This window comes from Pantherophis guttatus, chromosome 4 (assembly GCF_059756535.1).
Source record: "Pantherophis guttatus breed Tessera chromosome 4, ASM5975653v1, whole genome shotgun sequence".
Lineage (NCBI taxonomy): Eukaryota > Metazoa > Chordata > Lepidosauria > Squamata > Colubridae > Pantherophis > Pantherophis guttatus.
This window is the reverse complement of record NC_142066.1, coordinates 141,934,004-141,946,991: the sequence shown is the minus strand read 5'-3', so window position 1 is coordinate 141,946,991 and position 12,988 is coordinate 141,934,004. Positions and strand designations below refer to the sequence as shown.

Genomic DNA, 12,988 nt, shown 5'->3' with positions numbered 1-12,988 from the left:
CTACCACCGAAGCTCATGTGGGTAATCTCATGGCTTCTGCTTATCAATACAAAATCCATTAGTTTGAGCATATCATCCAGATGTCAGATTTTGTCTCTGTTGTTTTGTGGAAACATGTTAGTCTGCCATGCTTCTACCCAGAAGTTGACAAAATGGGCAATAAAGCCCATTTGAATATTGTTAGCTAAATGCTGCATGAAATGTTTTACTGGTAGTTTAATAGTTGTCTTAAAATCCTTCAGTTTTGGTCTCTATGGAGTTTTTAAGTATTTACTTAACTAACAAGCCTCCACAAACCTGATTGGATAATACTGACTTGGAAACAGAATATTTCTGAGAAGTATTTCATAACAGTAAGGGTGAGTTATCTGTTATGACTATATTATCTATTACAATGAGTTTAAACTATTTAGATCACCAAACTTTGATCCCCTCCTGCCTCCCAGGATAAACAAACCATAACTAAGATTCTTTCAGAATTCAAACCAAGATAGCTAATCTGATCCCATCACGACTACTAAATGTGCATGTATATTGCATTCAGTATTTCTTATTTAGCTATTCTTAACCAATCCCAAAAATGTGTTTGATTTTTGTAAGATTTTCATTAAACTTCAGTGCTCTTTTTCTGTGGTTGCTCTCATCACTGCTGATTACCAAGACTCTTATCTCTTAATAGAAGCTTTTCTCTTCCTAATCTTGCATCTTTGATTGAGTCATTGAAACAGCAACCCTCTGTTTAACCCATTACAGTTTGCTCCTTTTATGTATTTTATGGAAACTTCACTGATATCATAATGCAAGCATGATGGCTCGAATTTGTGTGGTTGCTAAAGCCTACAGATCTGTTGGCTAAGCAATAACTTTTAAGGATATAATAGTCTATTCCAAAGTTCAATCATATAGGCATAACACTTATCACCATTGTCATATATGCATCTATTCACTTCTAAAATATGCTTCAGGCTTGTTTATGTATTTATTTCAAAATGCATATCAGTTACTCTACAGCAAGTGTGTCAAACTCGATTTCATTGAGGCTGCATCAGTGTTCTGTTTGATCTTGGGAGGGCCAGGGGGGCATGGGCGGGGAGCATGGCCAGGGGCATGGCCAGCTTGACATCACTCAATAAGGCTCCGTTTTCAGCCATGACGGCCTCTTGCAGCTCTCTGCTAGCAAAAATGGAGTTGCACACAGCACCCCCAAACTCCATTTTCACTGGCAGAGGGTTTCAGGAGGCTGTTGTGGACGAAAACAGAGCCTGGGTATACTCTCCCGAGCTCCGTTTTCACTGGCAAAGGCATTGTGAGCCAGTCCTTCAGTGTTTCCAGGGTGTCTCTGCAGGCTAGATCTAAGCACCCCATGGACCAAATCTGGCCCATGGGCATTGAGTTTGACATACCTGCTCTACAGCATTCCTTTGTAGGGAGACATGAAGTAAAAAAAGTTAAAATGTATATAAAATAAGAAGAAATCATAAATTGAAGCAATCAACTGGCAGCCACCACACAGCAGATAAAGGATAAAATTGTTTAATTAATCACACTGCAGCAGTAAGATTAATATCAAATGTTAAAGGAGAATAAAAATGCAATTTCTTGGCAGTAAAAAAAAGATAATACAGTAGAAGCCAGACATTGCTGTATAGCAGTGGTCTGCAACTTTTCTGGCACCAGGGACTGGTTTTGTAGGAGACAATATCTGCCATTGATCCGGAATCAGAAAAAGACTATGAAAATTATGTGTAGTAATGTTTCAAATTACGCCTAAAACCTATCTGAAATTTTGAACCCTTTTGGGGACAGTAGTACATGGTGCACATTTCAATATATTTAATGATGAGTGACCAGGTCAAGAATTACTTCAGTTCACTCCACAGTAAAAATCATACAGATGTAACAGCAAATCAAGTAGTCAATTGCTGAATAATAATCTCCCTTCCTATGCTCCTAGGCTCTGTAGTGGGCTGGTAGTGGGTTTTCCAGGGTTATGAACAATCCTAGCTGATCCATAGAGCCCAATCTAATGAACAAGAGCTTTGTATCCAGTAATTTGTAACATCTCATTTTGTATCTTAGAATAGGGTTCCCCATCCCCTGGGCCAAAGCCCACTATCTTGAGCCTTTTGAAACTGGGCCGTTGAAGTAGTGGGCGAGATGCACATGCACCCCATGCACAAGCAGTGGACAAGCATGTGTACATGTGTCCATTTGCATGAGTGGCAGATGCATATGCACACCACTCACACAAATGGAGCTATGTGTGTAAGGTTGCCCACTGCTGATGCATGTGGGGACGCACACATGCACATACTTGTCCACCACTTCCACAGTGGAACTATCCCCTGTGTCAACCTCCCCATGCCCCCCAGCCAGTCTGCAAAGCTGGGAAGTTTGGGGAACTCTATCTTAGAACAGACAACTTGGATCTAGATTTACTTGTATCCTCATCCTACTCTTTTTGTGTGTTTTGTATTCTCTTAATGTTGGTTGAGTCCTAGTGTGTTCTTAAGCATTCTAGGATTTAAAGTAAACTCCCCTTGATTGTTTATTACTCAGTTAGGAGGAAAACTCAAGCTTAGTAAGTCTTGACTTAACCTGCCAAACAAAAGGACGCACAGAAAGGACTCATACAATCTACTAACAGAATCTTTCCCTTGCTTGGATTCAGCTTCAGCTTTTGGCCCCAATCCTGGCAATTATTGCCAAGATCAGATGGAAAAAGAAAAAGCTTAGATTAAAGTTCAAAGCAGATAACATTAAATACAGACATCTTTAGAATTGTTCATTTAAAAATCTGTTGGAAAAATGTGTCACATATGTGACCTTTTTTTCTGCATCTATTTAAATCCTGTACCAAAAGGCCAGCCCCTATTCAAATGATGCATGATGTTTGATAAACCTCTAGAGGAAAAAAGATTTTGGTGTAATTGCCAATAATGTCTTCTCCATAAACACTTTATGATCATTGTTAGCTATTTTAACGGGCCATTCTTGTTTCCTTCTACGGGTTATGCAAAACGTCCCCACAATGCTGTCCGCCAAATGTTTTGGAATGTATTCCAGTCATCCCTTATTATTGGCTGTGCTAGCTGAAGACAATGAAAGTTGCAGTCCAAAACATATGGACATGGAAAAGCTCACCTAATTAATATGTGGAATGCATAGCTTTCTTGAATTATTGACAGTCATGTGGAAGTTCTGCATGCCAGATTAGACAATTGCCAGATTTTATGTAGGACATCAATCATGGTATTTGGCATTATATTTTTTGAGTTTTATTTAAACATACCCTATTTAACTATTATGTTCTTTCTGGAATATCAATTAGGAAAAGCATGATCACAGCTAGAAAGGACAGAGCAGAGATAGGAATCCTCCAGATGTCAATGTTGTTCAAGTCTAACCAGCTATACAAAGGATGGCCAATTGGAAGGGGTACTGGGAATTTAGCAGTATACAGAGTGCCCCAGAATACCTACCATCGGGATAGAAAATGGGGAAAATATTATGCAAATGGATTTAAGCAAATTAAAATAATCTCTTAGAACACACTAAAATAATTGTAAATTATGAATAATCATTATTGAAGTATACCCTCTAACCAATAGCTGGTTAGAAATGATATTTCTAATCCATCAAATGATAAGGTTTCCAGGTTTAAATTAATTACTGGGGGTCAGGTAGCATATAAATTTAATATGTGATGATGCTGATATAACTAAATATTTGGTTGGTCTGGACTTTTTGTTGCTATTTTTCATTTTCAGACGAAGAATGCTTTCTTCTGACATAGTTCTCAGTATAATTGTTTTCTTAGTGTATGAAGCATCTGGTACACAAGCATGTGCATTTACAAGTGAATATAAACCTTTGTTCCCCTCCTGTCATTTTTGTGAAGAAAATATATACTGTGGTTTTTTTAGGTCTTGAACCCCTACCAAGTAACCATAGCAACCAACACCCAATTTGGGACAAAAGTCTAGCAAGTCCGTTGTTTGGGGAGAAGATGGTGACTAGAAGCAAGGAGGAAGAAATAAATTAACAAAGATCAAGGGGGAAAGAATAGAGGGGAAGACTTTTTATTATGCTGTCTTGTAATCTCGGAAATATTTCAAGTTATGATATTTAGAATGCACCACTTGTATCAGACATCCCTGTGTAGAAAATCCACTGGACATGTTGTTAATAAATTTATATCTTAACTTCCCCCGTGCTCAAAACAGCTAGACATAAAATCCTATGGTTAAAACTGAAATGTCATTCATTAAACACTAATCAGATAAAAGCACACTGTAACAGATAAATAACAGTACTCACCTGATTTAAATCTAATTTTGTATCAAATCAAACTTAAATGCCAAAAAGAAAAATATTGGCAGAAGATGCTTGGTTTTCTACAGTTATAAGATTGGCCTGCAGAAATCTAGAAGGCCCCTGAATTCCAGTGGCAACTATCTTTAAGAACATTCCCTGTTCTGAGGAAGCATTATTTTATTCATTTGTTCTTCCCCTTCCCAAATCATCTTTTTTAAACCAAGAAAAGCAAGATCATATTCTTTTCCAAATATTTTGTCATCATTCATGTATAATAGAAATTAAACTTTGTTGAAAGCTAATGTTACACTTTAGAGATACTTTATAACATTTCAGAAGAAGGATAAGAGAATAACAAAATAACAGAGTTGGAAAGAACCTTGGAGGTCAACAAGTCTTGCTTGAACAGGAAATCTTATATCATTTCAGACAAATGGTTGTCCAATCTCTTCTTAAAAATCTCCTGTGTTGGAGCACCCACAATTTCTGAAGATAAGCCATTCTACTGGTTGATTGTTCTCACTGTAAGGAAATTTCTAAGTTGCTTCTCTCCTTGATTAGTTTCCCTCCATGGTTTCTTATTTTTTTTCAGATGCTTTGGAAAATAGTTTGATATTATCAATAGTTTGTGGCAGTCCCTCAAATATTGGAACACTACTATCATATCTCCTCTGGGCCTTCGTTTTGTTAGACTAGATGTACCCAACTCCTGAAACCATTCTTTATATGTTTTAACCTCTAGCCACCTTATCATCTTTTTTTGTCTTCTCTGCATTATTTCCAGAGCATCAACATCTTTTTTATATTGCAACCAAAACTAGATGCAGTATTCCAAGTGTGATCTTATTAAGGCTTTGTAAAGCAATAGTAATCCTTCACACAATCTTGATTCTAGAAGGATCTTGACAGAATTGAACACTGGGCCTTATACAACAAAATGCAACTCAGTTCTGAGAAAACTAAGCTTTACATTTAAGGAAGAAAAAAAAAGCACAAGTATAGAATAATTAGTAACTGGCTCAACAGCAGTAACTATGAGAAGAATCTAGGAGTCCTAGTGGACAATCACTTAAATATGTATGAGTGCTTTAGCTGCAAAAACAACAACAGTGCTGTATCAACAGAGGGATAGCATCAACATCAGATGAAGTGGTAGTACCGCTTTATACTATGTTGATAAGACCGTTGTTGAAAAACTGCATTTAGTTTTACTTACCATAGTACAAAAAAAAATATGTTGGGATTCTAGATGGAGAAGAGTAGCAAAGATAATTAGGGATCTGGAGATTAAACCATATGGTGAATGGTTGTAGGAACAGGAATTGTCTAATCTAATGAAGAGAAGGACTAGGGATGACATGATAGCAGTCTTCCAATATTTGAGGGGATATCACAGAGAAGAGAAGGTCAACCTATTTCCCAAAGCACCTGGGGGCAAAACAATGGGTAATGGATGAAAACTAATCAAGGAGAGAAGCAACATAGAATTAAGGAGATATTTCCTTTCTGGGAGAACAATTAATCAGTGGTTTGCTTCTAGAAATTGTGGGTGCTCCATGACTGGAAGTTTTAAGAAGAGACTGGACAGCCATTATTTGGAATGATATATGATCTCCTATTTGAGCAAGGCATTGGATTAGAACCGTGATGGTGAACCTATGGTACATGTGCCATAGGTGGCATGCATAGTCAAAACAGGGGCACGCGAGCTCAGCTCCAGTGCGCATGCGCGCACCAGCTATCTAATTTTCAGGCCTTTGGAGGGCCTCCGGAGGGGTGAGGAAGGCCATTTTCGCCCTTCTCAGACTCCTAGAAAGGCTCTGGAGGCTGGGGAGAGCAAAAAAACGGGCCTACCGTGCCATTGCATGCCAGGAGTGGAGGGGGTTGTGGGGGGTCGTGCACGCAGGCACATATAATTATGGGTGTGGGCACGAGCGTGCATGACCCCACCCCACCCCGCTCCTGGCATGTGATGACAAAAAGGTTAGCCATCACTGGACTAGAAGATCCTCTATCTTTTTCAACTGTATAATTCTGTGATTCTTTTTCATTTATAACAATTAAGTCAGATAAAAAAAACATCATTTGAAAATAAAGTGGCATGAACATTTAGCTGCTGAGTGACCAATCTTTTTTTCCTCATGAATCAAAATACAATAAGACTTTAGTGTTCCAACACCCCCTTTCCCCTCCCCCGGATGATTCTCTTTAAAATTATTTGCAACAGTTCCAAAAGAAAGAACAATTGCAGCCTATGTTTGTCAGATTTCTGTCAACATTATTTTAGCTACTTCTCCACTGAGTTCAATACCTCCAGATTTTTTTTTAAAAAAAAGAACAGTGATAGATGATACTCAGGATCAATTATGTCAACCAGTGTCAGTTACTGTTAGAGTGATAGGAAAATTCTTTGCAGGGAATTTGGATTAATTAATGTTTGGAACAAGCCATCTTAGTTGGTTGCCTACATCAGTAAAGATTCTGAACGGAAGTAAACCAAAAGCTGTCTTTAAGTCTATGTTAGCACTGTGTATCTGAGACATCTCCTTATTCTGGAATCCTTACATGTGTATGGGTATGTTACCAGTTTGCCTCAGATCAGGCAAACCAGTAGCGGCAGGAGGCTCTGCCCACCCGCCCGACGCTTCTGCGCATCACAGAAGCATCACACATGTGTGTGAGTGCGCGAGCACCCATGAGCGAATCAGTAGTGATGGGATTTGCAACCCACTACTGGTTCACATGTATGTATATTTGATGCACAATAATTAGACCCTCAGTGTCATTTATCTCAGCTGTTGGAGTTTTCTAAGGCCTCAGATTTGCCTAGAAAAAGTACTTCCTTTTAATTTTTTTTAATAGTGGGTGTGGAAAACAAAGATAACTTTGAGAAGCACAATCAGTTCTAGAAGAAAATTTCTATCACAATGGGAACTAAAATCTAACTAGTGGCCTAACAAAGAACTTAATTATGTTAAGGAATTAAGGAGATAAATTCATACCAGTTTGCAGGAGTGGAGAAACAGGTGTGTTTATTTGATTGCTCTGAGGATCCTCTCAGGTCATTATTTGACATTGCTTGCATAAAACTTGAAAATAAAAATCTGTTTTGCTTATTTAGTCCTGGATTTCTGAATAACAAGTGTTTCTTGTATATGAACTATTTTTAAGTTGTCATACTGAACACATGAGTTCGTCTACTGGGATTCATTTCCTGAACTCTCAGTATTTAGGAATAATCTCTTGGGATTTAGCTTTATTTACTGTGACCTTACTACAACAAAATGATTTGAATCTATCTTCTTGCATGAATGGATAGCTCTGAACTTCTTACTATCTGATTCTTTGGATTTGGAATGTATTGTATTGTCAGCTAAGGGTCCTCTTTTTCTGTTAGAGTTCAATTGTGGTACTGTTTGAAAAGGAGAACCATTCTGTTTTCTTTTTTTAAAAAAGGAACTACCATATTTTTTGGAGTATATGATACAGTTTAGTTTTTGGGGAGGAAAATAGGGGGAAAAAATCTGCCTACCAGGTATTCATCTGGCTAGCGTCCTTAATCTGGTCAGCTTCAACACATTAGTTTGCTGGTTTTTTATCCCATGCTTGGGGATAAAAAACAGCTTCTAAGGCATAGCTGAGAGGAAGCAGCAATGAGAAAAGCAGGCAAAGCAGGGGGGCAGGGAGATAGCTTCACTCGGCTAGCGCCTAGTTAGGGCTGAAAAAAGGCTTCTAAAGAACAGCTGAGAGTCGGAGCAAAGCATGGAGATCACTTCACTCGCTAGTGCCTCATTAAAGCACAGTGGAGAGTCGAGGGAGCAAGCAAAGCTGGGAAGATCGCTTCACTCGCTAGTGCCTCATTAGCACCTCCTTCGGAAAAGCTACATTCGGAATATAAGATGCACCTCAATTTTCAGCCTCTTTTAGGGGGGGAAGGTGTGTCTTATACTCCGAAAAATATGATATTAGAAATTCCCATTTCTTGTGAATCATCTAAAGAGAGATTTGCAGATCCTGAACTACTTCTTAGCTATCTAGAACATTTGTAAAGAGATAGATTATTGGTTTTGAACATTAAATTATCATTATATAGTTGTCACAAATGGGCTAAACCAAGAATTAAAATAGCACTAGGTTTTTCAGAGTTCACAGGTAACTCAAAAGCATATGTTCAGGTAACTGAAAAAAAATTCAGAAATTCCTCTTCATTTTATTCAACTTTGAAGAAAGAAGAATATTCTAATTTGCAATTTTTATTTCAAGCTGTCAAAAAAACAAATCCCTAAAATAAACTGCTTTTGTTTCAATTATACAAATAATAAGTTGTATTACCTTTTTTTTTTAATACTTTCATATATATATTGATTCCTGGCAACTTTCCTAGATAAGTCCCTGCAGTTTTCTTAGCATGATTTTGGAAGCAATTTGTTGGCTTCCTAGGGCTGAGGTAAAGTGACTGATCCAAGGTCATCCAACTAACTGGCTTTATGCTAAATAGATACTGAATCTGGATTGTTTATATTACTCACTTTGTTTGTTTATATGATTAACATAATAACCCATCTCACTTTTACAGTTTGCTTAGAATAAAACAATTATATTATATTTTGGAAAATTGGGTATTGTGAATATGCCATAAATCATGAAGTGATTTATTATTTTTTGTTCAGTGAACAAGACAGGAAGATTTTCAATCTGATATTGTTCATGGTATACAGTTCCAGTGGCAGCGTGGAAGCTTCCGGTGTTAATATGGCTTCCAAAGCTGACAGACGTAGATGGGGGAAGGAATTCAATTGTACCAATAAGATGCCATGCTTTATTAATTTGGCCAGAATTCATCCTTAAGTGAAATTCATGCGATGTAGACCATATTCCATTTTTTAAAAATATATTTATAATGCCAATATCCTTACTTTCTCCTAAAGTTAACAGTAGTCCCAAATCATCACCAGTAACAGCTTATAGTAGATGAGCCCATGTTATCTTTTGAAATAGATGGAACTATGCACTTCTAGGACTTACTTTGGCAAATCAAAGTTAGTGCTGTTTAGAACTGAATAAAGTATCTGTATTTCAAACATATACCATATAAGAATGGTTTATTCTTAGATGTTCCTCAGATGTTCAAAGAGAAAGATTTTACCTCTGGGCATTTGATTAATGATAATGGGCTATTGCATTCATATGTAAATAAGTATAGTAGAAAAATACTTGGTTGCAAATTTAATAAAAGGACTTTCATGGGGATGTCAATAAAATATAAGCATTTTCAAAGAATTGAAACTGATATTTGTTTGACAAGCAACATAATATTTCACATCCCATTAGGTGAGTGCCATCTTATACCGAGGACATAATTTCCTATGTCAATAATGGAAATTTTACACAATTTTTGATCATTTTGACAAGTTAGAATTTTTATTTTGTTATTAACAGGTTTGGCAAACATCGAAAAGATGACAAGATTGAGAAAATAAAAATGCAGGGAGCTGTTACTTCAGAAGAAGAGAGAATACGTATGAAACAAGAACAGGAGAGGTAGACTTTAATCTTTTACTTAACACTTAGTGAATCTTTGATATTTTTAGGTGCAGTATTTTAATTCCTCTTGAATACATTTTGGGTCAAATGACTTAAATACATATTTTCTAGATCTCATGTAACTTAATAGGAGGAAGCAAAATTTATATCAAACATAACAATAATGACTATATTCAGAGGATGATATGGTAACAAGGCATCAATTTAATTTTTTTCTTTAAAAAGGCAAGTGGAACTATGAAATAGATACCTTGTTACTATATCATCCTCTGAATATTCATATTATTTGTTTGTACTATAGCTGATTTTGAGACAGTTATGAAAATATAAATATTTCTGTAACATTGAAATACATTTTGATACTTTTTTGCCCAAATCTTTGCAATATCTTTGCATATCTTCATTTGTTGCAAGCTGATTTTTATATCGTGTCGTAATTTGGATTTTAAAATGCTGGAAATATTGTCACTGGATGTCTTTTTTTCCCCTTGTTGTCCATGTGCAGTGTGAAATACTTGGCTATAAATAACAAGTGTTTCTTGCGGCAATGGTTTCCTCCAGATTTTTTATTTTTATTTTGTTTATCTAGTTATATGTAACTTTTTGCTTAGTTTTCCAGTAGTCAATAACTTGTATTACTGATTTATAAACATCCTAGTGTGAATAGAGAACAGCCTTTTACCCTGTGCTTTCACTTCATGCATAGATATTTTGCAGATAGAAGCTAGAGAAACTTAAATAGCTGAGGATTTATGAATCCATTCACGTTCTTGTGGATTTATATGTAAAGTTGCAACAGTAATATTTGTTTCATACTTATAATGCACATGTTTGAACATAGGATTTACAATAATATTCTGTCACTATAAGTACAATATAAAATATAAATATAAAAACAAAATTAAAAATCCAAACCAAATCTGATGATTAACTTTATTAACCATGATTAACTTTATAATCATATAGAGTTACAACAAGCAAAATCCTAAAATGATACATTTTATATTTTTGAAAACATGTAATTGAACCCATTAAAAATCAGGTTCATACAAATCTATACTCATTAGACTTTGAAACTGATAAAGAAAAAAAGAATCAAAATTCTTCATCCCAGAGCAGCAATTTCAGTTGAAAACAAGTTCCTAGATGAGCTTACAAATGCATGGTGAGTTTTCCTTGGGAAGTTCTTCTACATTTGCTCATGATATGCTTGTTACATGGTAACTTCTTAGAAGGAGTTCTTTTTGGTTTCTCCTTGTTTTTAATGGCATAGGTCATTTAATCTCTTTACTTGTTCTTTAGATTGCTATACTTTTAACAATGAAATACACTGGGGGACCAGATTGGGTGTAATGAATTTACTGTGTGTTGCAAAAATGCAACAAAAATCCACAGGGTCAGAGAGTAAGTAGATGCTCCATTAAAAAATCAATCAAGGCCACAATTATATAAAATTATTCTACCCTGACTCTATCATTTTAATAGTATTTTGCTCGCATAGTATTTTGCTCTAAGCTTTGAAAGTATTTTGTTCCCATTGATTAGAAGCCAAGCAAATTAATGTCGCTTACTTTTCCATTGAATGAATTGAATTGAATAGAGAGACTGCTGTTTGGTTCAGAACCCATATCTTCACTATGAATCTTATAAAAAAACAAGAATTTCCTCAGTTGTTCCTGATGTGTTATTGCAAACCAAAGGAATTTTCAATATAATTGCTTAGATGTGCAATAACAAGTTTAACAAAGTAAATATCATATACATCTACCTTGTAAGCATACTTTACTGATATAATAATCTCGTTCATGCTAAGAACAAATATATATACATTTATATCATGTAAATATACTTTTAAACAAGTACAAACTATTTTAAAAATGTGTTTTAAAAGTTGGTGTTTCTATTAAGAATCAATCAAAGCCATTTGTTACTGTAAGTCTGTCACTGTTAAATTGGCAGGGGATGTACTGTTAACTGTTGAAAATAACTGTTTTATCAGTTATTATTTTGGAAAATATTAAACTCAAATATTTTTGCTATGAAGTGGGTGTGCAGGAACAGTGCTCACGCATGTAAATTTCACATTCTATTAAATGCCATTTCTAACCATTTTAATATTAGAACTGTACAAATAGTTACAGTGACTCAACAAACATTCATTTACCGTGTTTTCCCCAAAATAAGGCCCTGTCTTACATTTTTTGAACCCTGAAATAAGCGCTTGGCCTTATTTTCAGGAGAGGTCTTATTATTTGGAGCTCATGGAGAAAGATGGGGCTCCTCTTGCCATCTTACCTGATTTCCACGTCTGTCTCCCTAATCTTAACCTGAGGAAATGGCAGGGATGGCTGCCCATGTGCTTAAATATTTTTGGGGAGGGCTTATTTTGAGTGCATGCGCTCAAAAGCCGAATTGGGCTTATTATCTGGGGAGGTCTTATTTTTGAGTAAACAGGGTAGTGGCTGTTCAAAAAAGTAACATGACTGTTTTTCAAAGTTATGACTGTTTCAGTAGCCCCATCCATGGTCATGTAATCAAAATAATGGCATTTAGCGACTGGCATATATTTATGATGGTTGCAGTGTCCTATGGCCATGTGACCTTTTGCAATCTTCAGACAAGTAAATGTAATGGGGAAGCCAGTTTCCCTTAATACTCAAGTTGCTAATGTAACTTTGCAGTGGTTTACTTAACAACTATGACAAGAAAGGTTGTAAAATGGGGCAAAACTCACTTAACAACTGGATTCCATAGCAATGGAAATTTTGGGCTCATTTGTGGTCATAAGGGGGATCTGTAATGAAATTATTACATATTGATACATATGCGCATCTTGATATTTTTTCTCAATGATGTCATAAGAATGATTGTGATTATCATCAAATCTGTTTAAGATTGATATCTAAGCAGCAATTTTTGCGGGCTTGAATGCTAAAGAACTTTAGCAGTATCAAAGTATAATGGCTTCCTTAAGGAAGGCTTTGAAAAAGAGAGTTGAAAAGTACATGAACTTAACGTTCTAAACAATTGTTACTTTCATTTTGCACAGATTATAATTCCCTTAGGTGCATGCTTTAGTTAAATAATTTAAAACAAAATATGTGTGTAATGTAGGTGTGTATGTTTC

The 12,988-nt window shown here is 35.8% G+C and overlaps 1 protein-coding gene across 18 annotated transcripts in view; it reads left to right on the top strand.

Moving 5' to 3' along the window:
- PARD3 (par-3 family cell polarity regulator) overlaps nt 1–12,988 on the top strand; it is a 650,052-nt gene that overhangs the window by 513,426 nt on the left and 123,638 nt on the right. For 12 of the 18 annotated variants that reach the window (XM_087893011.1, XM_034402627.3, XM_034402628.3 and 9 more), the window contains one exon: nt 9,757–9,858. The exons of the other annotated variants lie outside the window; for them this stretch is intronic. In XM_087893011.1, coding sequence (XP_087749137.1) covers nt 9,757–9,858 — 102 coding nt within the window. The remainder of the gene's footprint in view (nt 1–9,756; nt 9,859–12,988) is intronic. 18 annotated transcript variants of the gene reach the window in all.